Source organism: Mus pahari, chromosome 2 (genome assembly GCF_900095145.1).
Source record: "Mus pahari chromosome 2, PAHARI_EIJ_v1.1, whole genome shotgun sequence".
Lineage (NCBI taxonomy): Eukaryota > Metazoa > Chordata > Mammalia > Rodentia > Muridae > Mus > Mus pahari.
In genome coordinates this window covers 80,311,552-80,335,621 of record NC_034591.1, presented here as the reverse complement: position 1 = coordinate 80,335,621, position 24,070 = coordinate 80,311,552, and the positions used below count along the sequence as shown (strand labels likewise).

The 24,070-nt window shown below is 34.9% G+C and overlaps 1 protein-coding gene across 1 annotated transcript in view; it reads right to left on the bottom strand.

Annotated features, from left to right (window-relative positions):
• The window catches only part of Ccser1 (coiled-coil serine rich protein 1), a 1,089,958-nt gene that overhangs the window by 350,891 nt on the left and 714,997 nt on the right, over positions 1-24,070 (bottom strand). Inside the window, exon 10 of the mRNA XM_021190473.2 lies at positions 9,751-9,795. Within this exon, the coding sequence (XP_021046132.1) occupies positions 9,751-9,795 (45 nt within the window). The remainder of the gene's footprint in view (positions 1-9,750; positions 9,796-24,070) is intronic.

The following is a 24,070-nucleotide window of genomic DNA, read 5'->3' as shown; positions in this document are numbered from 1 at the left end:
GTGTGTGTGTGTGTGTGTGTGTGTGTGTGTGTGTGTGTGTGTGTGTATGCGTATGTGATAGGTTTCTCAAACTTAAAGCTTTTAGCCTTGCCTGGGTCATTTTGAATTTATTCTTTATTTCGGTAAAGTACTGATAGCTTCCTGAGACCACAGGAATCAGTGTAATCAGCACCTTGGACTTGCTTTCCTGCACTCCTGACACTGCCCCTGCAGACTGAGATACTGGCTGGCCATTTGCAATTGTGTGCCATCATTTTTCATTCATTTGCTCACTGATCACCATTCTTTATTCACTGCTAGAAATGGTCAATCTTACATCCAAAATAATCTCTCAACCCACTTTCCTGCCCTGACTTCTGTCTACAAGCATCCCTAGTTGGTGAGCAGAGAACTCTGATTCTTAAAAGGGTGCCTACTGCATTTCACCCCAACAAATGTCCACATTGTTGTCTGTCTTCACTTCTCCCTGACTTGTCAAAGATGCTTTCCTCCTCCAATGAGATGACTTCTAACAACTTCCCTCCACCATCCTTTTCATTCCTTTCTCAGGGAAATACTTCTCTGTCACGGTTTTTACACACTTTGCAATTAGTCAGATATATAAGTGCCTGATTTGTGGCACTTACTGTTTTCTGCCTGAGATATCACTAAACTGTGTCTGTGACTTCTTACTCTTTTGACAACTATAGCTATTACAAGTTTACTTTGACTTGATGGACATATTCTTTTGCTTAGTTTCTTTGTTCATTGAAGATAAAAACAAAAGAGTACTTCCAGTTCAAGAGTGAAAATACCTCCAGAATATGGAAAATGTGAGTATATGGCTCAAACCTCATTAACCCAGAGACTTTAGATTTTTGCCCTCCAAATCATAGTCCTCAGAAAAATGAATCTTACTCCTATTCTATAATAGGAAGAAGGGAATGGAAGAATTGATTAGATTAACTCATATATTCCCCATAGGTTTGATGACTTATTGAGAAATTGTCATCTCAAACTCAATTTAGAGTATGAAAATCCTCTTTGAGGTATGATTAGTTTAAGATATCCTTATTCTGATGGTTTAGAAACGTTCTAAAATAAAATAATAAAATATCCCAATCGTAATGTTATTAGTTGCTTTCTACAATCTGATGGTAAACAACAAGATCATTTTGCTGAAGACAATTCTCACATTATCATGCACAGAACAGTCAAGCTGGTGCCCAACTAGAAGTTTATCCCTATTTATTAGCATTCGTGGGCTGGAGGATACTCTGAATATTACCAAAGGAAAAGGGTAACCATCAATATTATCCAGTTACAAATGCGCAGCAAGCAATAACAAGCCTACATGAAATATTGGTGGAACAGTGCCAAAAATGTAGAAGAAATAAACCCGTTTTTTTATTGGGCTTAAGGCCCTCTTGATGAGATGGAACAAACATCTGCAATTACTAAAGTAACCAAAAATGTATCACTGTATAGGTCCCGGGGAAATCCTACCAGTAATATTCTTCTAAAGGAACATACCAATAAAATGGCTCCTAATGACATAGTAATATACCTATAGATCTGTGATTCACCAAACACTCATCACAAAATCTAGAAGGAAATGGACATTAACACATGAGTCCAAAACTAGACAATGTGCAGAGAGTAAAAGGCTTTAGAACACTCAGTTGTAAATGGACTGTTTTCATCAAATTCTTCCACTTGAAGCTTAGGGATTTATGCTGAAGGGGGAGGTAGAAAGACTAAGAGCCAGAGGTGGTAGATGACTCAAGAAAACAATGTCTTCTGTATGCAACAAGATTGATAAACACACAAATTCACAGGCAAGTGGGGCAGCATGTACAAGATCTATACAGATTGGTGTAACATACAATTCCTCTACTGAAAACAGAAGTGTATGCAAAATCCCACTCCTAACCAAGAAGTAATTTGAAACTGATAATTTCAGAGAAAGGCAAAATCCATTTTGTGCAACTAAAGTGTCACTGGATATTTCAACCAAACTCCTGGAGAGCCATAGATTTAAATAAATCATTGATTAGTAAGCATAATTACTTCTCATTTCTATTTTTAATTTTCAGTTTAAAGGATAAAAATAAGGTACTTTATATTTTACCAAATCCTAATTAAAGTAATGCTATAAATCAACTAAATCTTACTGGTAAGAGTGATGAACCTTTAAAAAATCTAGTTTAAAAAGGAAGGATAGGAGTTGGAGAAATAACTTAGCAGTTAAGAGCACTTATAGATAGATCTCTCAGAAAACCCAAGCTGAGGTCAAGATGGCTTAGCAGGTAAGGATGCTTGACATCAGAGTTATTTTCTCCATGGCACAACGTGGTTGAGAACCAAATTCCATAGACTGTTCTCAGACATGTTCCAGAACATACATAGTGCCACCGAGGTATGAACACATACCTACTAAATACATAAATGTAACTTCAAAAATATGCAGTTGAATACGAGTTGAAATTTTAGCATATTTGAACAATAGATAATAAGGAGAACATGAAAATGTAATTAAGATCACAGTACTGAAAACATAGGCCTATCACAAACTATGAAGTGCAATATCACTGGTCTATACCCTAAATCTCATTGTTTTCTTCGCTTTAATTGCTTCGTTCTTAAAAATCTCTAAGTCATTTTTTTCCTGCTGTTTTTTTTTTTCTGCCATGTTAATAGAAAACAACTAGGATCAATACGAAAAGAAATATGCTAATCTTGAAGGTTTTCTTGAAGTAAGTTTTCTGTTTAAAACAGAGCTATCAAAGACATATAATAGAAGTCACAAAGTGATACAAAATATTAAATCATAAGAGAAAAACTAAAAGTTATACCCAAGGCTCAGAGGTCATTGAGTAAAAGAGAGAGGAAAGAGTTTAAGAATCAGATGTTGTGGTTAACCACATGGAAACCATGTCTTCTGGACACAACAGTGCAGTTTGCCATAATAACACACAGAGAATGGGACACCATGTACAAAACCTGTACAAGAATACCACAGACCGGATCTCAGAGGGTGACAAGAGTCATGGAGCTATTGATGCCTGCTTGCTGCGGGCAGAGGGAAAATTACTTTACTCTGGTAAGTTGACCATCCTCCAGTGAAAGGACAGACATCCAAGAGTATTTGGACAGAATTGGTCTTTATATGAAAACAAAGCAAGACAAAACAAAACAAAACAAAATCCCCTAAGAACACAAAACCTGGGTGGATATTGCAGTGAGGGTAAGTCTTAGAAGAGGTAGAGGAGGGGTGCATAAGATCAAAACATATATGAAAATCTCAAAGAGCTAATAAAGATATAGTCTCTTTATTGAGTTAAAAATTACATAAAATATCAGATCCTTGAGGACACTGATATCCTGGCACATGTGCTGACACTTATTTCTGTAACTTTTCATCATGTTGTTCTATTCTGGGAAGCCATCGGTTGGTTTATTTATTTATTTATTTATTTTTACAGTCTAGACTTTATTCTCCTCTGGGTTCACCCTCCGACTGTTCCACATGCAAAAAATGATTATTTCCATTGGCCTGACAGACATTTAATAAATGGCAAAAATTCTATAATTTAATTAAAAATACCTAGTAATGCATTATCTGCTTATCATTAAAACACAAATGGAAAGAAATCTATGTGATTTTCCTACGCTACTTAATGTCATACAGACAAATTATTTCAACATTTAGAATAGAATTTATTTCATTTTTCTGAATTTCTTCCTCTGGGATCCCAGGCCAGAATGATTTTCAGTTTAAAACAGAATTGTGTAATTTTTCAAGACATAAGCAATGCAAAGCTATGTAAGTCTAATGACAAAGACATTCAAGATATAATGAAACAATTACAGTCATGAGGATATTTCATGCTTAAATAATACTCACCACAAGTAGAACATCAACAGAAAATGTATATTTACAAACTATAATGCCTCTTAAAATGGAAGAATACACCTCTTCATTTAAAAAATGATAATAAATGACATTTTTATTTTTCCTGGTATTTTCATAAAAATCACTGTAAGTGATACTAAGTATTCTGAGAAGACTGATTCATATCTATTTTTATCCGTGAATTCTAAGTGAGGCTTTTGAATTCCACTGGATTGAGGAACCCAGTTCATAGCCGAGGAAATCATTGTTACTTGGTCACATTTTATATATTATTCTCAAAACCTTTCTTTCACAGTACGAGCACTCCCAATGATTACATGCAGCATACGTACAACAACATACAAAGACACATATACATTGACAATTTATTCACATATTACCATTTTAAAAGAATTCCACTATAGTACACACACTCATCCCAGATCCTCCGGAAACATAATCGATGTATAGTGTAAAGTATAAGAAGTAATGTGAACAAAAATGTCTGAGGAGGTGGAGTGTCTACAAAGGTCAGTTATGTGACTAAAACTTCAGACTGGGAAAGAATTGGACAGAATCCTACTTATCCAACAACCAAAAGTCTAAGACAACATTTGAGGGCTGTAGATGATATTTCTGTGCTGTGTGTGAAACCGCATTTACCGTTTCTATCAGTGAATTTGAAAGCACTTTGATTTATGACTTTCTTCCTTTTGTCATTATAAAAAGTTCATGAAATTAAATCCATGTTGGAAGAGGGAATTTGAAGTAACCTAAATGTGTGTTTCTGGGACATGGTCATTCATGTTTGCCTCCAGAAGGAGCCATCTCTTATTCCCAGTGAAGTGAGAAATGTGGATCTTTACATGGACAGTAGTGTCCAAATCTGCCTTTCCTGCACAGCTGCTAGCTTTGTAATAGGATTCTCCACTTATCTAAATAGCACATCACTGCCTAGTTCAATTTTCCATGCATGCTCAAGCTGCTGTCAGTAACTCAAGAAGTGAATAGAACATTTTCAGTGACATTTCTTAAACCTTCTTATAAATATTTGCCAATTGGTCCTTAGTATTGCATCCATCAACACCTATTGGGAATGTCTGTCATTTGAACTTGGACAAAGTAATTCATCTTAAGCAACATCATTGTAGGAAAATCTTTATTGGTCATGATGGGCTCACAGTAAGAAATTGTAAGAGACTGTTTGCAGGGCATTGAAAACACCCAAGTTAATTTTTTTTTTCTTAGAATACCCTGTATTTCAGGAACTGCACTCATATTCATATGCTTGTTCTACAGAAAACTCTATAATGCCTCTAATAGAGGAGGAAGAAACACACTTGTTTTACATGAAAAATACTGAAAAACAGAGTGAATCATGAGTACAGATAGTTGTACTTAGTGCTCTGAACAACCATAGATGAAGTTATTCTTTTTTTTTTTGATTTTTTTTATTATTATTTTCTTTATTTACATTTCAAATACTATCCCGAAAGTTTCCTATACCCCTCCCCCTCACCTCTGCTCCCCTACCCACCCACTTCCACTACTTGGCCCAGGCCTTGCCTTGTGCTGGGTCATANAAAGTTTGCAAGACCAAGGGGCCTCTATTCCCAGTGATGGCCGATTAGGCCATCTTCTGCTACATATGCAGCTAGAGACACAAACTCAGGGGGTACTGGTTAGTTCATATTGTTGTTCTACCTACAGGGTTGCAGCCCCCTTCAGGTCTTTGGGTACTTTCTCTAGCTCCTCCATTGGGGACCCTGTGTTCCATCCAATAGCTGGCTGTGAGCATCCACTTCGGTGTTTGCTGGGCACTGGCATAGCCTCACAAGAGGCCGCAATATCAGGGTCCCTTCAGCAGAATCTTGCTAGCATGAGCATTAGTATCTAGGTTTGGTGGCTGATGATGGGATGGACTCCCGGATGGGGTAGTCTCTGGATAGTCCATCCTTTCATCTTAGCTCTAAATTTTGTCTCTGTACCTATATCCTTTCATGAGTATTTTGTTCCTTATTCTAAGAAGGAACGAAGTATCCACACAATGGTCATCCTTCTTGGTTTTCTTGTGTTTTGCATAATGTATCTTGGGTATTCTAAGTTTCTGGGCTAATATCCACTTATCAGTGAGTGCATATCTAGTGACTTCTTTTGTGATTGGGTTACCTCACTAAGGATGATATCCTCCAGATACATCCATTTGCCCAAGAATTTCATAAATTCATTGTTTTTAATAGCTGAGTAGTACTCCATTGTGTAAATGTACCAGATTTTCTGTATCCATTCCTCTATTGAGGGACATCTGGGTTCTTTCCAGATTCTGGCTATTATAAATAAGGCTGCTATGACCATAGTGGAGCATGTGTCCTTATTACCAGTTGGAAGATCTTCTGGGTAATACCAGAAGAGGTATTGTTGGGTCCTCCGGTAGTACTATGTCCAATTTTCTGAGGAACCGCCAGACTGATTTCCAGAGTGGTTGTACAAGCTTGCAATCCCACCAGCAATGGAGGAGTGCTCCTATTTCTCCACAACCTCGCCAGCATCTGCTGTCACCTGAATTTTTAATCTTAGCCATTCTGACTGGTGTGAGATGGTCAGAGGCAACACTGCACTTCTTTGTAACTTGCACACATTATAGAATAGTCAAGAGTAATCAAGAAGATTCATGTCACTCAACATATTCTAGAGCCATGGTAACTGAACCTTTGTTTACAGATCAGCAGCCTCTGAGACTGGGCAACATGGTTTCCACCACACATTGTCTCCAGCTTCTCTACAATTAGTTATCATAAGACAGATCACTTTCTAATTCATGGGTAAAGTTTTTGAGTAGTTAGATAAATTTGAAGGCTTCAGATCACTGAGAAACACCTCAACAGAAAGTAAAGGAGTTATTTTGAATTTTAATTGCCCACATTTGTTTTCTATGTGCAGAGCAAAGAAAGGGTCAAATGGAGAAGTCATTACTAAGCTAGTATTGATTTGATGAGTAAACTGTCTTCACAGTTACTACAGACCACAGTTTAAGGCTCTCTCTCTCTCTCTCTCTCTCTCTCTCTCTCTCTCTCTCTCTCTCTCTCATTGTATATATATATAAATAATATGTACATAGTATATGTCTTATACACATATTATTAGATTTTTCCATAAGTAAAAAATACTTGTGAGGCAATATATTTTAAAGTACACCACTGACATATTCCTTATACATAATTTTTTATAGGAAAAATAAAATAGGAGGCAATGTGAAAATTAGAAGCAAACTTTAATGAGAACTCTTTTCAGTGAAGACCAAACATTGTATTTTTATAGTAGTGTTAATTTTTAAAATAATGTTTCCTGATGAAATGAATTATGTTTACCATGACTTAACAACATTACCCTATTGTTGCAAGAATTTAATGTTTCCTTCTCCATACTATGTCCCCGAGAGCACAGGACAAGGACGGAGGAACTGCAGCACTACTGTTTAGTGGGAACTATCACATAGGAAGTAATCAGTGTGCTTTGTAAGTCCGCATGTTTTAGTACTTCCAAAGAAAAGCAGTCACTGCACCAAAAAGAGTCTCTGATGTCTTCCTCAGGAGCCATGGCCTTACCCAGGCGTGCTGGAAGAGAGGTCAAGTACCCTTAGCGGCTGAGCCATCAGCAGGACATCTGGATGGATAGCTCTTACACAACTTTAAATATCTGATTCATGGTTTATTTGTATAGAGACTGATTTAGAGAGTCTTTGATGATTTTGGTTATTATATTTTAATTCTATATATTAGTTAATAGTATATTGTTATTAAAACTCTAAAAGGTAGGATAAAGATTTTCCCTTCCTTAAAATTGTGTGTGTGTGTGTGTGTGTGTGTGTGTGTGTGTGTGTGTGTGTGTGGTGTCTGGGTGTTTTGTCCTTATGCATGCCTGTGAATTGCATGCATGCAGTGTCTGTGAATGAAGGCCAGATAAACGAATCAGACCTTCTGATACTGGAGTTTCAGATAGCTTTAAGTTGCTATGTGAATAATGGGAATTGAACCTGGATCTTCTCTTAGTAAGTGCAATTAGCTGCCAAGCTATCTCTTCTGCCCTTATGCTTTCCTTTTTATTAACTAAAATTATTTAATGGTTCAGCCCTCATTGATTGGAAGATTTACCTGATGTATGCATGGTATGAATTTGATTGGGATTTGATAAAATGTCAAGTATCCCTGCCTGCTTTTCTCCTTTAGTCCTGCAAAGTACTAAAAGAATTGAGAATTCATAATGCTTGAGAGTCAAAACTTTTTTATTTAAATTTTTATATTTAATTTTTATATAATAGATTTTGATCATGACTTTTCCTTACTTGACACCTCCTAGATCCTACCACTCATCTAGTGAGTCAACTTCCTCAGATTTATTCTCCCTGTCTTCTCAAAAATGAAAATCAAAACAAACAAAAAGACAAAATATCAAAAAAACCAACCCAGAAACAGGAAGTACATTGAGTCTGTTCTGTGTTGGCCATCTATTCCTAAGTTTGGAGTCTGCCCAAGATTATGGTTATGTTAACATATCCAGTGACACTCCAATGGACAAAACTGATTTTCACTTTCCCCACAATTATCAGTTTCAAACAGCTTCTATGTTAGGAATGGGATTTTGTGTGCACTTTGCATTTGCAGCAATGGAATTTGACTTACATAACTCTGCAGGTCCATACATGCTGTGTACTCTTTTGTGAGTGCATATGCGCATCAGTCCTACTGCTTCTGGAGTCTTAGTTCTTACATCATGAAAAGTTCCTAAACAATGCATCTATATTTCACTCTCTCCTGTTGTTTCTCTGATGTGAGAACTTATCTGAGCCATTAAGAGAAAGTATTCCTTTGGATGAGAAACAAGAGTAAGGGAGGGGGGACTCTAAATGATAAGCAGAAAGAGAAAATACCCATGAAGGAATCAGAATGGAGAGGCTATGAGCAAGGGTTACTCACAAAGGAAGAAGGATTTGTAGAGGATGAAATCAAAAGTGATAGAGGGAAAATTTATTTCTTATTTTGTAAGAGAAAAACACCTCTAGTTTTTCCAATATTTGGTTAGATAATTTCACAGAGAATAATAATAAATTTTCTACAAAGAAGGTACTGACTTATTGAATCAAATATTCTGCCCTTCCCACCCCTCCCATCAACTTAGAATTTAGAATCAAACTTTTGTACATCAAGTACAGAGAATGTCAGCAGTTGTCATCATCCTTTGATTAGAAGATAAAAGTATTTATAATATGATATCATATTGCCATATTGCTACAATGTGAATTCACTGTACTTATAAAGCATTTGGGGAAATCAACATTTACTAAAGAAGATTTAAGAACTTTAGTGTGACCAGAGCAAGTGCAAAACAAGTTTGTACATGTATCATCCTGACATGAATTCTGCTAATTCCACAGTAAGCATTTAAAATACTATGTTGCAAATTTTGCTGAAAAGGCTTTTCTGAGCTCTCTGAAGGACATACTGCTTTGGAAACCCATGACAATAGAAATACTTCCTTACCAAGATGAACAGTATTTTCTTCAATGTCTAAGAAATAAGCATATTTGTCTAATTACATAAATAATATCTTAGTTTAAACATATGCATAATGAATGGGAACATATGAGAAAATATATACATATATATATATATATATATATATATATATATATATATATATATATATATATATATATATACTCCTACATATATGTATATATGTATATGTATCTGTGTATGTATTTACATATATGTTCACATATGTATGTACAATATCACTGTCCTTAGTCACTAACACCATGCCACCCACCTCAACCATGTTCTTTTCTTCCCTCTTTTCTTCCCCTTATATTTTCTTACCTCTCTCCCTCCTTGTACAGCCTCCAGTCGTTTCAGGCTTAAACCCTGGAAGAAAATAAATATGTATAAAACATAACTATACACAAGGAATCAACTCATAATCAGTACTATCACGAGAACACTGTAGTAAAGGAAAGTACTCAGAATTTAGCACTCACAAATAAATTCCCTTCTCTAGTGTTATGAGTGTTTTCCATAGTAGAAGAAAATGCAAGTGTAGCCAAATATACACTATGCTTTCAAGAGAGAAGATTTAACCTGTTTATTATCAAGGTAATTGCAAAATGAGTTCTTGGCACAAGATGGAAAAATAGACTTATTGATTGCATTTCTGCTATCTATCTTTCAGTCTGTCTGTCTCTTTGTCTATCTAACTATCTACCATCTATCTATCCATCCATACCATGATTATGTGTAATCTATCTTCATTGAGTCAATGAAACTTAATAAGGGAATATATTAGAAGATTGATTTACTATCAAAACCAAATGATGTATTTAATTCCTGCAGTAATCCCTGCAGTGGTTACTTGCCTTGAAGAAATGAAGTGAAAGCCACATTACCCACAGTTACAGTAACAAGCAATGTTACAGCACTCAATTTCTTTCACATTTTTTCTCATCATTTTTCTAAATTTCCCCTTTCTTCTTTTCTCTTTTATCTTACAGTGTCATCTGTTAAATGTCTACTCTGATTCGGCATCGTATTAGACATTGAGAATATATAATATATATATATATATATATATATATATATATATATATCCCCAAATATTACATGATTATGCCAAATAGATGTAATGATCAACTTCAAGAGATGATGCTCTAAAATAATTCTCTAGTTATAAGAATGAGGCCTGCAATAGACATCTGCACAGACCACAGCTCGGAATGACATTAAACCATCTTCTAGGTTGGAGAGGGAAGGCATAGAAAGAACTCTCTCCTACAGAGACAGTAACTCTTCTGAGCACACTACTTGAGCTCCAACAGTCTGTAATCACTGGTATTCACTCTAATGCAGAAGTCCAGGTTCTACCCCAACACAAGTGGTCCTGTGCACTGGGAGACCTAGAAGCAGGCCTAGAGACATGGCTCAACAGTTATAAGAACATGCTGCTCTTGCAGTTTAGCTCTTAATACTTAGGTCAGATGGCTCACAATCAGCATTTACTTCAGCTTCCAGATATATGACTCCATCTTAAGGTCACTGGCAACTACTATCGAGTGCATATACACACACACAGAATCACACAATTTGACGTTAAAAAATAATATATTTAAAATGCTGAGAAGCACTTTACTTAAGAAATGCTAATGCTGTAGCTAGCATACTTTGAGCTAGGCAGAAGGGGAAATGGAAAGAAGATACAAAAGCTGTCTAAATTGTAAGGCTTTTCAAAGGAAGTTTGTACTTCCTTATACACATGATTCTTTGATGCTGAAGATATAAAAATGAGGGCTGAGATAATCTCAAAATTCAGACTGACTTCTTTTCATTTTCTTCTTTATAAAACATCTGCTCATGTCAGGGGAATTTTATAAAAAAAACCAGCTATAAATTCTTGAAGTGATAAATATACTAATTACACTGATTTGATTGTTATACTTTTTCTATACATATCAAAACCTCATATTTATCCAATAAAGTGATATGGGCACTACATGTCATTAAAGTATATTAACAGGGGTGGAGAAATGGCTCAGTGTAACTGTTGCTTTCATTTGTTGAGATGATGCTTAGATGAGATAAGAGCCACACCCATGCTGTGTGCAGTCATGGCTTGTGCTGAGCCCAAAGCATTTTGTTCTCTGTTCTAACTATCCCTAGGTCTAGGTCTGGAAGTTTCTAGCTCCCAAACAATCTCATCTTCCTGCTGATTAAATTCACTTCTCTGGGCTACTTGGCCTCATATTAACATATTTGGCAATATGTTTTAATCTTCTGGCTTCTTCTCATTATCTGGCTCATTCAGTCTTTGTCTATCATTTCCTTTCTGCAACTTTCTCTCTAAAACTGTCCCAGTAAAAGTGCCATTCACAAACAACACATCACATACCACAAAGCCATGTCTAGCCTGTTTTTCCTCCCCATGCTGCTCTTTTTTTTTTTTTGGTTTCTGGTTTCTGGTTTCTGGTTTTTGGTTTTTCGAGACAGGGTTTCTCTGTGTAGCCCTGGCTGTCCTGGAACTCACTCTGTAGACCAGGCTGGCCTCAAACTCAGAAATCCACCTGCCTCTGCCTCCTAAGTCCTGGGATTAATGGCTTAAAGACATGCATCACCACTGCCTGGCGCCTATGCTGCTCTTAAATAGCCCTTTTCCCTGCTGTTCTCTTGAGAGTTGTGCATGTATCTCTGACTCATTCTGACAAATCTTTCTCTGATTCATCACTTTGTATACCTCTTAATTAGATATCACTTTCAAACATGGCTGCTTCCATCTACAAACTAACCTTACCTTCATTGGTAGTGATCAAAGGTGTATACTAAGGATGTTTTGCACTCCAGTGGATCATGTAAACTTGGAAAGGAGTTTAATGTGATCTCATGCAAGAGCTTAAAGACATGCAGAGTTCCTCCAGAGTTTAGCAGTTAAAAGCCCTGGCTGCTTTTACAGAAGACCTGGATTAAATTTCCAGCACCCATATGGTTTACAATCATGAATAACTCAAGTTCAAGGGGTTTAGATGTCCTCTTGTAGCCTATTTGGGCAACAGGTACCCACATAGTATGCAAATATACATGCAACCAAGATATACAAGTGTTGAAAATAAATTCAAAAATAAAGCAAGCAAAATGTGTATCTAGATATAAAGTATATTAACAAAATGAACATGTTTTTGCATTTCTCTAAATAATTTAACAGAATAGAAAAGCGTATTTTTTCTTATTAAGCTAATAATTTTATTCAAGTTAGAGTATTTCTCTATTTCTGATAATATTATGAATGTTATATAACTTGAGTTATAAACTTACATCTTCAACACATCTAGTAAAATGATTATTTTGTGAAATGTAAACATAATTTTTATTCACCAGATATAATTGTTTGTCTCAGAGATAAACTGCTGGTAAAGTTCACCCTTTCGAGTTCTTTCTGAATGCTGGCTGGCCGGTTCAATTCACCTTTTATGGCTCAAAATTCCACTCCAAGATGACTGATTCATACTGGCTTCTTTTGACTAATCATTGAATTGCTCTACTTAGAAAAACTGCCTCTGAATTCCTCAAACAGAACTGCACTGACTGCATGAACTGAATAGAACAGAATGGAACAGTGAGACTCAAGTCAACTCAAGTACATTCAATTAAACAGCACTTAATGGCACTCTGCTCCATTGCCTGAACTTAACTGAACTATACTTACTGAACTGCCCTCCATTCCTGACTTTGTACTGCTCTTAAATAGCTTCTCATTCTTTTCTACTCTTCTGAGAGTTGGGTGTATTCTATTTCTGCCTCATTCTGTAGAATCTTTCTCTGATTTGTTACTTTGTCTGCCACTCAAATTAGACATCACTTTCAAACATGGCCTCTTCCTTCTACAAACTAAACTAAATTTACTTTCATTGTTTGGTTGCATATTAAGGGTGTGTGTGTGTGTGTGTGTGTGTGTGTGTGTGTGTGTGTGTGTGTATTCCAGCCAGAATGATTAAAGTATGTCATTCCAGCCAGGCCTCCAAGACCTAGGAGATCTTTCGATAAAATCCCTTGCCAGAGCAGCCATATTGCTGAATTAAAATTCATCTACAGTGAAGTGATATGCTATACTTTGAGTATTCTGGTTATTAATTTCATCATTTAAGTAAAAAGATAACTGTTTCCACTGTTAATTAATAAAAATATTATAGCTACTTAAATATTTCTTATCTATAACAAGATTAAATTATCCAGTTACTTCTTTGGGTATCAGTGTATATGATTAGAAGATTGTACAGTCTTGTTTTAACAAATTGCTTTATGAAAATTCTTTCTTTAATTATTCTGATAAAATAATAAAATTATTAATTTTATTATGAATAAAAAATTACATAAGTCCCTCCCCCATTTCTATGTTGACAAACATTCTAGAATCCACCTGATGGCATATGTAACTGAATAGCAACCCGCTGTCTGAGCAGAAAGACTTGTCTGCATTTAGAACACATTTTGAAAAGTTTAACTTTCAAGGAAAAAAGTATGAGGAAAAACATCACTTCTCAACATGGAAGCTAAAGATAAAGACATTCTAAAGTGGATACATTTACACAAGTATTAACACTTGGGAGAAATATTCAGAGGCAGGTTTGAATTCAGAATCATGTTGTTTTTAATCTCTGCTTCTCAACTTCTGTGTCTGCCCTCCCATATATTTCACAATCACTTTCAAGATAATCTTTGTGCTTTAAATTAAACGTCATAGCTAGCACATCTGTTCATATTGAAGGTGGGATGAGACGTATCAATTTTGCACACAGTAAAAGCCAACACTGTCTTTGTTTTCTCTTCTTCACCTGCCAACTTATTGTCTACTATCTGACCTTGTCGTCACTGTTGCATCTACGCTTAAATGGAAGACAGTATTGATATCATTAAATAAAGTACTTGTGCTCTTCCTTGAATTGGGAGAATGCAGTTTTATAGGAAGCATGTGTGAACAGACAGTGAGTATAAAATTGGGATATACATATTACATAGACAAGCTTAAATTAATATTTAAACTATTTTGGCACGCCTTTTTTTTTTTTTTAACCTCCTACAATACTTTGATAGTTGCCATTTGAGAAAAAAATTTTCAGGGTGTTAAAATGGACTTTTTTTTCTCCATACAATATTTCTGTTCTTCACTTTTCCCACTACCTTTTTCAAGGACTAAAGTTCCAGCTGCATATGTAGCAGAGGATGGCCTAGTCAGTCATCAATGAGAGAAGAGGCTCTTGGTCCTGTGAAGGATCTATGCCCCAGTATAGGAGAATTCCAGGGCCAGGAAGTGGGAGTGGGTGGGTTGGAGAGCAGAGGGAAGGAGGAGGGGATAGAGGATTTTTAGAGGGGAAAACTAGGAAAGGGGACAACATTTGAAGTGTAAATAAAGATAATATCTAATTAAAAAAAAAAAAGGTAAAAATGAGTTAATCGTTGGTCCATGTGCCACTGATAACCTTTATTGTCAACTTGTTTCTTTTGGCTTGGTTCCTTATTTTGCACATTTTCTAGTAGTATCTTAGACAGTTTACTAATCATTTTATTTCACATCTTTATATATGCTTTATATTATCATAAATTCTTTTGCTTACTCAAAGACTTCAATTATTTTGATATAAAATAATGACTTGATTGTTTTGCCCTTTGCCTTTCACAGCCTGGTTTCTACTGGGTGAATTTTCTTCCTGGTTATAAATCTCACTTATCCATTTTTTTTCTCTTCCAGTATTATTTTGTCTGCCAAATAATGTGAATTTTATTTTGTGAATACTAGATTTTGCTATATTTTCTTACTAGAATAACCTCTTGCAGACTTTTAAGTTTCTGCTGATTCAGACTAATTCCTCTGTAGCTTGGTTGAAGGTAAAGGGGAAAATCTAAATTAATTTTTATTGTTAACTCCTGCTGATCTTATGACTCAGCTCAGTACATTGCATGGCTAGGACCTAATGGACATTGTACTACCCTGGCTGAAAGGCACTCTGGACTATGGAAAGAGCTGGTATCTGCACTTTCCTTCCTCTATAAACCATCTTCCTCCTTGTTTCTTCTGGCCATGAGGAAGATTAGAGCTCATATATGGAGATTACCAAACAAAGACTCTAGAGCTAACCCGTCTGAAATATAACTTTCAATTTGCTAACCAGGGACATTTAAACCCAAGTGTGTTTTCTTTTCAATAGCATTCGGCCTCTTTCTGACCATCTACCTACCACACGAGCAAAAATTTTGGCATTTCTTATGATTTTTATTATAACCACTGAAGCACAATGAATTTATTCATGAGAAAACCAATACATTTTAACCCTGTTCTCTGTGAAAGTTGGACTTTCAGAAAAACAAATGAAATTATCAACAATCAAATTATTCACGTGGATATATTCAAATCAGTGTGCATATTATCTAGTTCTTAAAATTAGTGCAAAGAATTTTAATTGATTTTAAATCTACTTCACCTTCAGTATATATATTTCCTCACTAGCGAGTATAAGTTCTTTACATTGATCAAAATTAATCACCTGAGACCAAATCAAAATGTTATAAATTGTAGGTAGAGAGAAGAATTAACCTGAAGCAAGTGTTCTTCAGCATGCTAAATTAAGATGGTTTAGCAAGTCATAAAGTAGAAACGGCTATTAACTTAAAAAAAAAAAAAAAAAAACAAGAACTTTTTAGCCAAATTCTCTTCCCCATGCAACTGTGAGGGTGCGGGATCAATTGCAAGGATAAGCAGCGGTACCTGGGTAGAGATGTGATGTCACCTGTGCCTGTAGCCTGGGCCTGTATGACACCATCCTCTTCAGGATGGACAGAATCCTCTTGCAATTGCTATCATGTCATGTATATTTTCTCAGCTCTACTGTACCCCAAAGGTTTAAAGGTGATATTCAGAATCTGTGATTTGCTTGGTTGACTTTCTAGTGTAACAATATATAGAATACATATTTTACTCCCAATACTGAAGATATTGCCTGTGATAATTAAGAATTAAATCTAAAAAGTTATGATTTAACTGCAGAAAGTCAAAATTCATTACTTAAAAATATTAAAATGACTGTGTAACTTTTCACATTTAGTCTCAGCCACCAAGGCACAGGAGAGCATCATGGGCATTTTAAATAGCTTGGCGTTCAATAGCCCCATGTGAGAGACAAAGAAGCTTGAAACTTGATTTATGTTAAGTGGCAGTTTCAGAATTTAAATCCAGGCCATTGGGGTTCAGATCCATAATTATCTTTGTTTAACAAAATTTTGCTAATATATCTATCATCCATCTTGTCAGAAAAGCTCTGTAACTTTTCAAGCATTCATGAGTCACATATCCCAAAATTCACAGCTTTGAAACTGAAATAATTTTAGGTATAATTGAGATAATCTTCATAAAGCACAGTACCATGCCCAGCACACAGCTATTCACAGTGTGTTTTAAGCTTTATTAGTATGTTAAGGTACTGCTGCAATTTGCATTGTAAAAATGAAACATTTACTCTACTACAGTTTTTAAAATAATTCTCTCTCTCTCTCTCTCTCTCTCTCTCTCTCTCTCTCTCTCTCTCTCTCTTTCTCTCTCTCTCTCTTTGTGTGTGTGTGTGTGTGTGTGTGTGTGTGTGTGTGTGTGTGTGTCTGTGTGTGTGATCTGTACAACACTCTACTGACCCAATATGTTAGCTGGAAAAATTCTATTCTTACAGTCAAATTATACAAAGTGAAACAAAATGACCTATTACTTGATCTCCTCTCTTTGATTTATTTTTTTAGACTAAAAGATACACAGCTTTGTTCAGTCCTACTATTTATCTCACTTCTCAGCTGTGGTTCATGGCCCAGAGCAATCAGAGGTTTCCAATTCCTGCCTCCTCACTTCTTAGGAAAACACTTCTTCAGACTAGATTCTGTATTTGGGGGGAACAGTATACTCTTTAATAATAGTAGCAATAGTTAGCCTCTGATTAAGCAAACAAGTCAACTTTTGCCAAAGCAATAGACTTCTTTGCTTATCATGAAAGCGACAGAGATATTTTCAGTGAGCATCCCTCATAGTTCTACACTGTATCATTTGTTTTAAGTTTAGTGCACAGCAATGTGCAAAAACAAACCAATAGTGTGTTTATACATGTAAAGAGAGTATTACCATCAAATAATGGATTTCTAATTGGTGACATGTATAATAAATGGCCATCATTGGGAAGAGAGGCCCCTTGGTCTTGCAAACTTTATATGACCCAGCACAGGGGAAGGCCAGGGCCAAGAAGTGGGAGTGGGTGGGTAGGGGAGCAGGGCGGGGGGAGGGTATGGGGACTTTCAGGATAGCATTTGAAATGTAAATGAAGAAAATATCTAATAAAAAATTAAAAAAAAAAACACAAACAAAAAATGCTGATTATTTTCTTATTTAGAAAATATTACTTGGCAATTCTTTTTTATTAGTCCTCTGTTGTCAACTTCAGTTTTCTTTGTCTTTTATACAAATTCTTGAAACCAACTTGGATTTCTGTTAAATATTAAAGTCTTCTGCTTTTTTCACCTCTGTGCAGACAAAATATGTGAATGTATTATAAAAGTTTATGACTATTTTGCATTATCTGTGAGTTCCATATGAACAAAAATCTTTGATTTTTTTTTGGATGTGTTCTCAACTGCCCAAATAGAATTTGGTGGATGTTAATTATGCTGAGGATGTAATTCAGTGTTTATTGAGGGAACATTTGATTCAGGTTTTGGTTGGGTCAGTGAGTTCTCCTAAGGAGCTGACTATAGGGATTTTTTGGTTTTGTTCTGTTGTTGTTTGCTTGTTTTTAGTTTTGCCAACCAAGGCTCATCAGGGAAGTGATGGAACTATTTATAGTTCCAACAAGGCTGAATACTGTAACTGCCCATCTTGGTAGGTGGTTCAATTTAAGTCTTTTAAAATTTAGATATCAATATTTTCCTCTGTTGGCTCACTAATAGGCTTTATTTTTATTGGTAATTTGCATTTACTTTGCTGAGAAAATGATTATGTATGTATGTAAACTTATAACTACATCCTTTCAAGATTCATTTTCTCAGTATCAGTATCAAGGTGACTCCTCATGTGTTTCTTGCATTAATTTAGAAATTCTGAATATTTCTATGGATGCTTATGTAAAAGAACCTCAAAAAAATCACCATTACATGTAATCTTTAGTTTAAACATATGTAATTTGGCGATCATTCTTTTAGTCAATATGTTAAATTTTTTTCCTTATAAAATGATTATATTGTAAATCCTAGAGAAATTTCCAAAGCACATATTGTTAGACAGCTCATCAGAATTTTACTCAAAGGTAATCCAAAGACAAAAATCACCCAAGTGTCAACATTTATAAAATTATTTTTCTTTCTGTCGTGTTTTCAATGTTAGTCACACTAGGCACCATTGAGAGCCTTTGGCTAACATCTGCAACCCAGGGTGGATGCTTCAGTTTGTTCCTCTTTCCTTTTTTAAAATCAGAAATGTCCTTCTTCTCAGACACATCACTGTTTCACTATTAAGTGCTATCATTTTGAAAATAGAAAGGACACATTGTCTTTGATAACTCTTTCCTCTTCTGAAAGATCACATTTGTACATGACACAGAATGGTTCGTGTATTGATTTTTAACACCAGTGCTGCTTTCTAAACTGAGGTGGTAAACCTCATGGGATTACATAAGAAAGCACAGGTCACAAAGCATATAGCAACTCCAAAAGATGTCTGAAAACACAACAGCCAAACATTAAATAATCAAGCAGTTATGAATACAAAATTTCCCCAGCATTAATTTCACAGTTGCCCTTTGACTGCAGCTTTGGTTCTGAAGACGCACACTTTTGGTCTGTAAATGATGTCCTATCATACAAAGTCAATGCATGCTGCTTGAAACAGTTTGGTGTGAATTGGGGACCATCATGTAATAAAATTTGCAATGTTTGTAATAGTCATGCAGTGCAATTGCCACTTATAGAAACACAATGGATTCATGATGATGGAAATATGATTAATATTGCCCATCATATGGCAAATGAGAATAATTTTGAACTATATTGTATCAACATGAATTGTTTAATTCTGGTTCTTATCTCTAATCAAATTTCATTAGAAAATATTTTGTTAATTTTGTTTTAATATTAGATAAAAACCTTATATCAATTTTTGCAGTGGCATTAAACACAGATCTGCCATTTTGTGCTTCATAGTCATGTGAAGTAGTTGAAACACTGACAATTACAACATTAAAATATTGATCAACTCTGAAACATGTGTGAAGTGTTCTTCATCCTCCTCAACCTTAAATATTCAGCAAAAATTGATTTTTATGAAAAATTAGATAAGCAATTCATCTAATTATCGTGAAAAATTGTTTTCATCTTTAATTTTTTTTCATTAATTTATTTAATTTACATGAGTACAGTGTAGCTGTCTTCAGACACACCAGAAGAGGGCATCCGTTCCCATTATAGATGGTTGGGTGCCACCATGTGGTGGCTGGGAGTTGAACTCAGGACCTCTATAAGAGCAAACAGTGTTCTTAACCACCGAGCCATCTCTCCAGCCCCTGTTTTCATTTTTCAAATGGGGTAAAACTGTTTGTCTCTCAAGTGCTGACTATAAAATTTGATTTTCTTATAATTTATTGTCTATATATTTTTTTAAGGACACTTCTTTTTTTTTTTAAAGTTTTATTTATTTATTATATGCAAGTACACTGTAGCTTTCTTCAGACACTCCAGAAGAGGGCGTCAGATCTTGTTACGGATGGTTGTGAGCCACTATGTGGTTGCTGGGATTTGAACTCCAGACCTTCGGAAGAGCAATCGGGTGCTCTTACCCACTGAGCCATCTCACCAGCCCTATTGTCTATATTTTGATTTGCATTTATTTTATATACCTCTAGCACCAAGATCACACAAAAATTCTTATTGAAATGGGCACAAATTATTTGAAATAACAGATGCCATGGAAATTATATTGCTAAATTATATTCCATTGTACTGAAGGTGACTGCATTAATCCTGTTTTTTAATATTGAAAAACAGAGATAAGGTGTTTAGGTAACTTGTACAAGAAGATTTAGCTCAAAAGAGATGGGTTTAGATATGAAACCTACAGTGTCTGGTTGCAGACACTCCTTATGAGTCTTACATACACTTGCTCTAAACACAACCATGTGATTGAGATTGCTCTCTCATTTGAATTAGATGAATACATTCCTTTAAAATAAATGAATAATCCATTCATTTTATTAAAGTTTACATCATCAACCTAAGCAGTATAATTTTTTTTAATTTTGAAAAAAATAAATGCAAGAAAATAAATTATTGGGGTTTAATTCGTTTAGAATTTAAAAAAGAAATGTGAAAAAAAATTAAAGTAAATGAATTTGGACTTCAGAGCCCTTGATTCCCTGGAAAGAAATGTGAAATTCAATTGATATATTTCCTGAGGCAGACAAAGATTAAAAGAAAATTAATGTTACTGTACAGGCACAAATAACATTTCATAGAGTTTGTGATGATGGTTGCTCCAGGCTAACTAAAGTATTAAACTAGTCCAATGCGTCCATGTCCCCAGAATCCTGGCAGTTTTCATTGTGGCACACTGCATAAGTTAAATTTCTTCTGCCCCAGGACTTGGATACTCGAGTTTATGAGACTCCATGTGGTAAAGCTTGTCCTTAGCTGGACTACTGCTAGGTCTTCAGGTGTTCTCATTGGAGCAGTCATTTCTAGAAAAGTGTTTCTGTATCAGATGTGAGACTAGTTAACAACACAGAATTATCAACTCTCAGCATGGTGTTGTTCTTAATAGCTTCTAGCTGATATGAATGATGTATTGCTTCAGTGTACAATGATGGTAGAAACACAAACCAATAAGAAGTTTACATATGTAAAGACAGTATCCGCATCAAATATTACATTCTAATGTGTGAACTGTAATACTGTAAACACTGATTATTTTTCTTTTTTAAAATGTTTACTTTGTATCTCTTTTTGCATTAGTTCTCTGTTATCAATATCAGTATTTTTCTTTTTTTGTCTTTTGTGCAGCAAGCTTCTTGAAGCCTGCTTTGATTTCTGTAAAGTATTAAAGTCTACTGCTGTTTTTTTTTTTTTCTTATTTGTTTTGTGTTTTTTTTGTTTTTGTTTTTTGTTTTTATTTTTATTTTTGCCTCCATGAAAACAAAATATTTGAATGTATTCTAGAAGTTTGTTACTCTTGTGCATCAACTGTAAGTTCCACATGAACAAAATTCTCTTTAAAATTCTTTTGGTATGATATTAACTGCCCTAAGAGTGTTTAGTGGGTGCTGATTGTGCTAAGTATATGATTCAGTATTTATTGAATTAAGTATTTTAAAATAGTTGTTTTTATTTTATTTTGTTCATGTAAATTCATGTTAGAAAGATGTACTCCTGTGTGAACATGAAAGTCAGAAGAGGGCATACAACCCCCTGGAGCTGGAGTTACAGGTGTTTTTTAGCATCCTGATATGGATGCTGGGAATTAAACCCAAGTCTTTTAAGAGGCAACCCCTCAGTACCTGAATATACACTTTATAAATCACTTCTGTATTTAAAGAGTTCAACATACTTATATATGCAGTTAGAAAGCCTCATGTTTAAACCAAAGCATTACAGATATTAAAAATAAATACATAAAACTTTATTGCTAACATAAAATTTTAAATTTTGTATATCACACTTACAAAAATGCACACTATTACATTTTCCTGTTAAAAGTCTAAGTATAATTGTGGATAGAATTTTATGAATAAGAAATTGATGATTTCTGACTGCCCCTTAGATAACAATTCTTGACTAAAGAATGTCCTTTTTCTGTCAAGATGATAGGTGTTACTTCTGGATCTAAAAAAATCATGATATGCAAAATATGAATAAATAATTTCTCCCAAATAAAGAACATGGATGATAGAAAACTATTACAATATTTAGTGTACTTAAATTTTAATCATGCTTTAAAGAAAACAGAGTCAATGAAGAATGTCTGTTCTATAAGTTGAGTACAGGCAATTAAAAATCATGAATTTACACATAGTTCTATCTAATACAAATGTTAAATGACTGTTAATAGGTTTCTTACACTGACATTGTCAACCTCTTGCTAAATTGAATCTCTCAAAAGTCTGAGAGGACTGGTAATACTGATGCTAAACATGACTGCCATCTGCCAGACCATCTCCCTCTCTATCCATCCCTCTTCTGTGTCTTAGCTCTTCTTCACTCATATTAATCTGCATTATGCAGTTCTTTTCCTCATCAGGGAAACTATTATTCAAGGAAGGCTCAACACTGCAGTACTTCAGAGTTCCTTTAACTTGATGAGTCCCTGGAAATCAGACACTAACAGCACTTTGCAACTTTCTTATGAGGCAAACTGCTTATTCTATTTTGCTCTCTAGGAAATGTATGTTCTGTGGCTAGCAATGGAATCTTAACTTTTCCCCCCATTTTTGGAAATGCATATGAAAGAAAATTCCATTGTACACAATAGAGTCTATTTCATTGAATGACGATCAATACTTTAAAAAAATTAGCAAACTTTCCTGCAACTTAAGTGTGTCTACTTGCACTTTCTTATGAGATTTGTATGTTTTTAGTTAATGGATATTGATGCCTTGCCTGCTTGTATATCTATGCACCATATGTGTATGTCATGCTCACAGATGCCAGAAGACTGTGCTGGATCCCCCAGAACTAGAATGATAAATGATTATGAGCCATTACATAGTTCCTATTCAGATCTGTTGGAAGAAAAATGAGTGTTCTTAAGCTCTGAGCCAGTTCCTTGGTGTCCAGTATCATACTTTGACACATTACATAGAAGCAATATGGGCCAAATATCATTATTTCTCATTGGCTCTGTGATACAACTAAGAATAAATCAAATGCTGGCAGTCTTTCTCCTCATGAAACATAATAAAACAGTTATCATTAGTTTTCTTTGTGGTTTTATATTTATTTGTGATTGTGCCCATGATGCATGTTTGACATTATGTTAGTAAAAAAATGGTGCAGGGTTTATTCATGATATAACAATTTATTCTAACTTGTTTTCCAGTAGCAGTTGAATGAATTGAGGAGTATGAGGATCACCAATGGGAAGCCCATGAACAGCAGCTGTAACTTATTTCTTGGCTTTTATGTTACTGAAATTATCACATGAACATTTAAAACGTATTTAATTTCTTCGAAATTCTAGATTTCTGGGAAAGTATATGCATGTGAATTTGGTACCTGGAGTGAGGAAAATCATCTTAGATCAATGAGAACTGGAACTATATGCGGCTGTGTGCCTCCCAATGTTGTTATAGGGAATCAAACTTAGGTTGTTTTAGGAACACTAAGTACTCTTTGTGCTGAGCTATCTTTCCAGAACTTGAGAAACTTTTTAGGCCAATGAAAAGAAAATATCAAATATTCAGTCATTCATATAATGCAAGAAAATATTCAGTAATACTGTATCCACATACATTTTAAATTTTAGTTTTGAGTACCAATGAGATGTGTGACATAATTCCTGTTGGATTTGCTCATGTCTTACATGAAGTAAGATGTGCCTTATCATTTTTTGCATATACATTTTAGCTAAGCCAAAATTTTTCTTGAAACAACATCT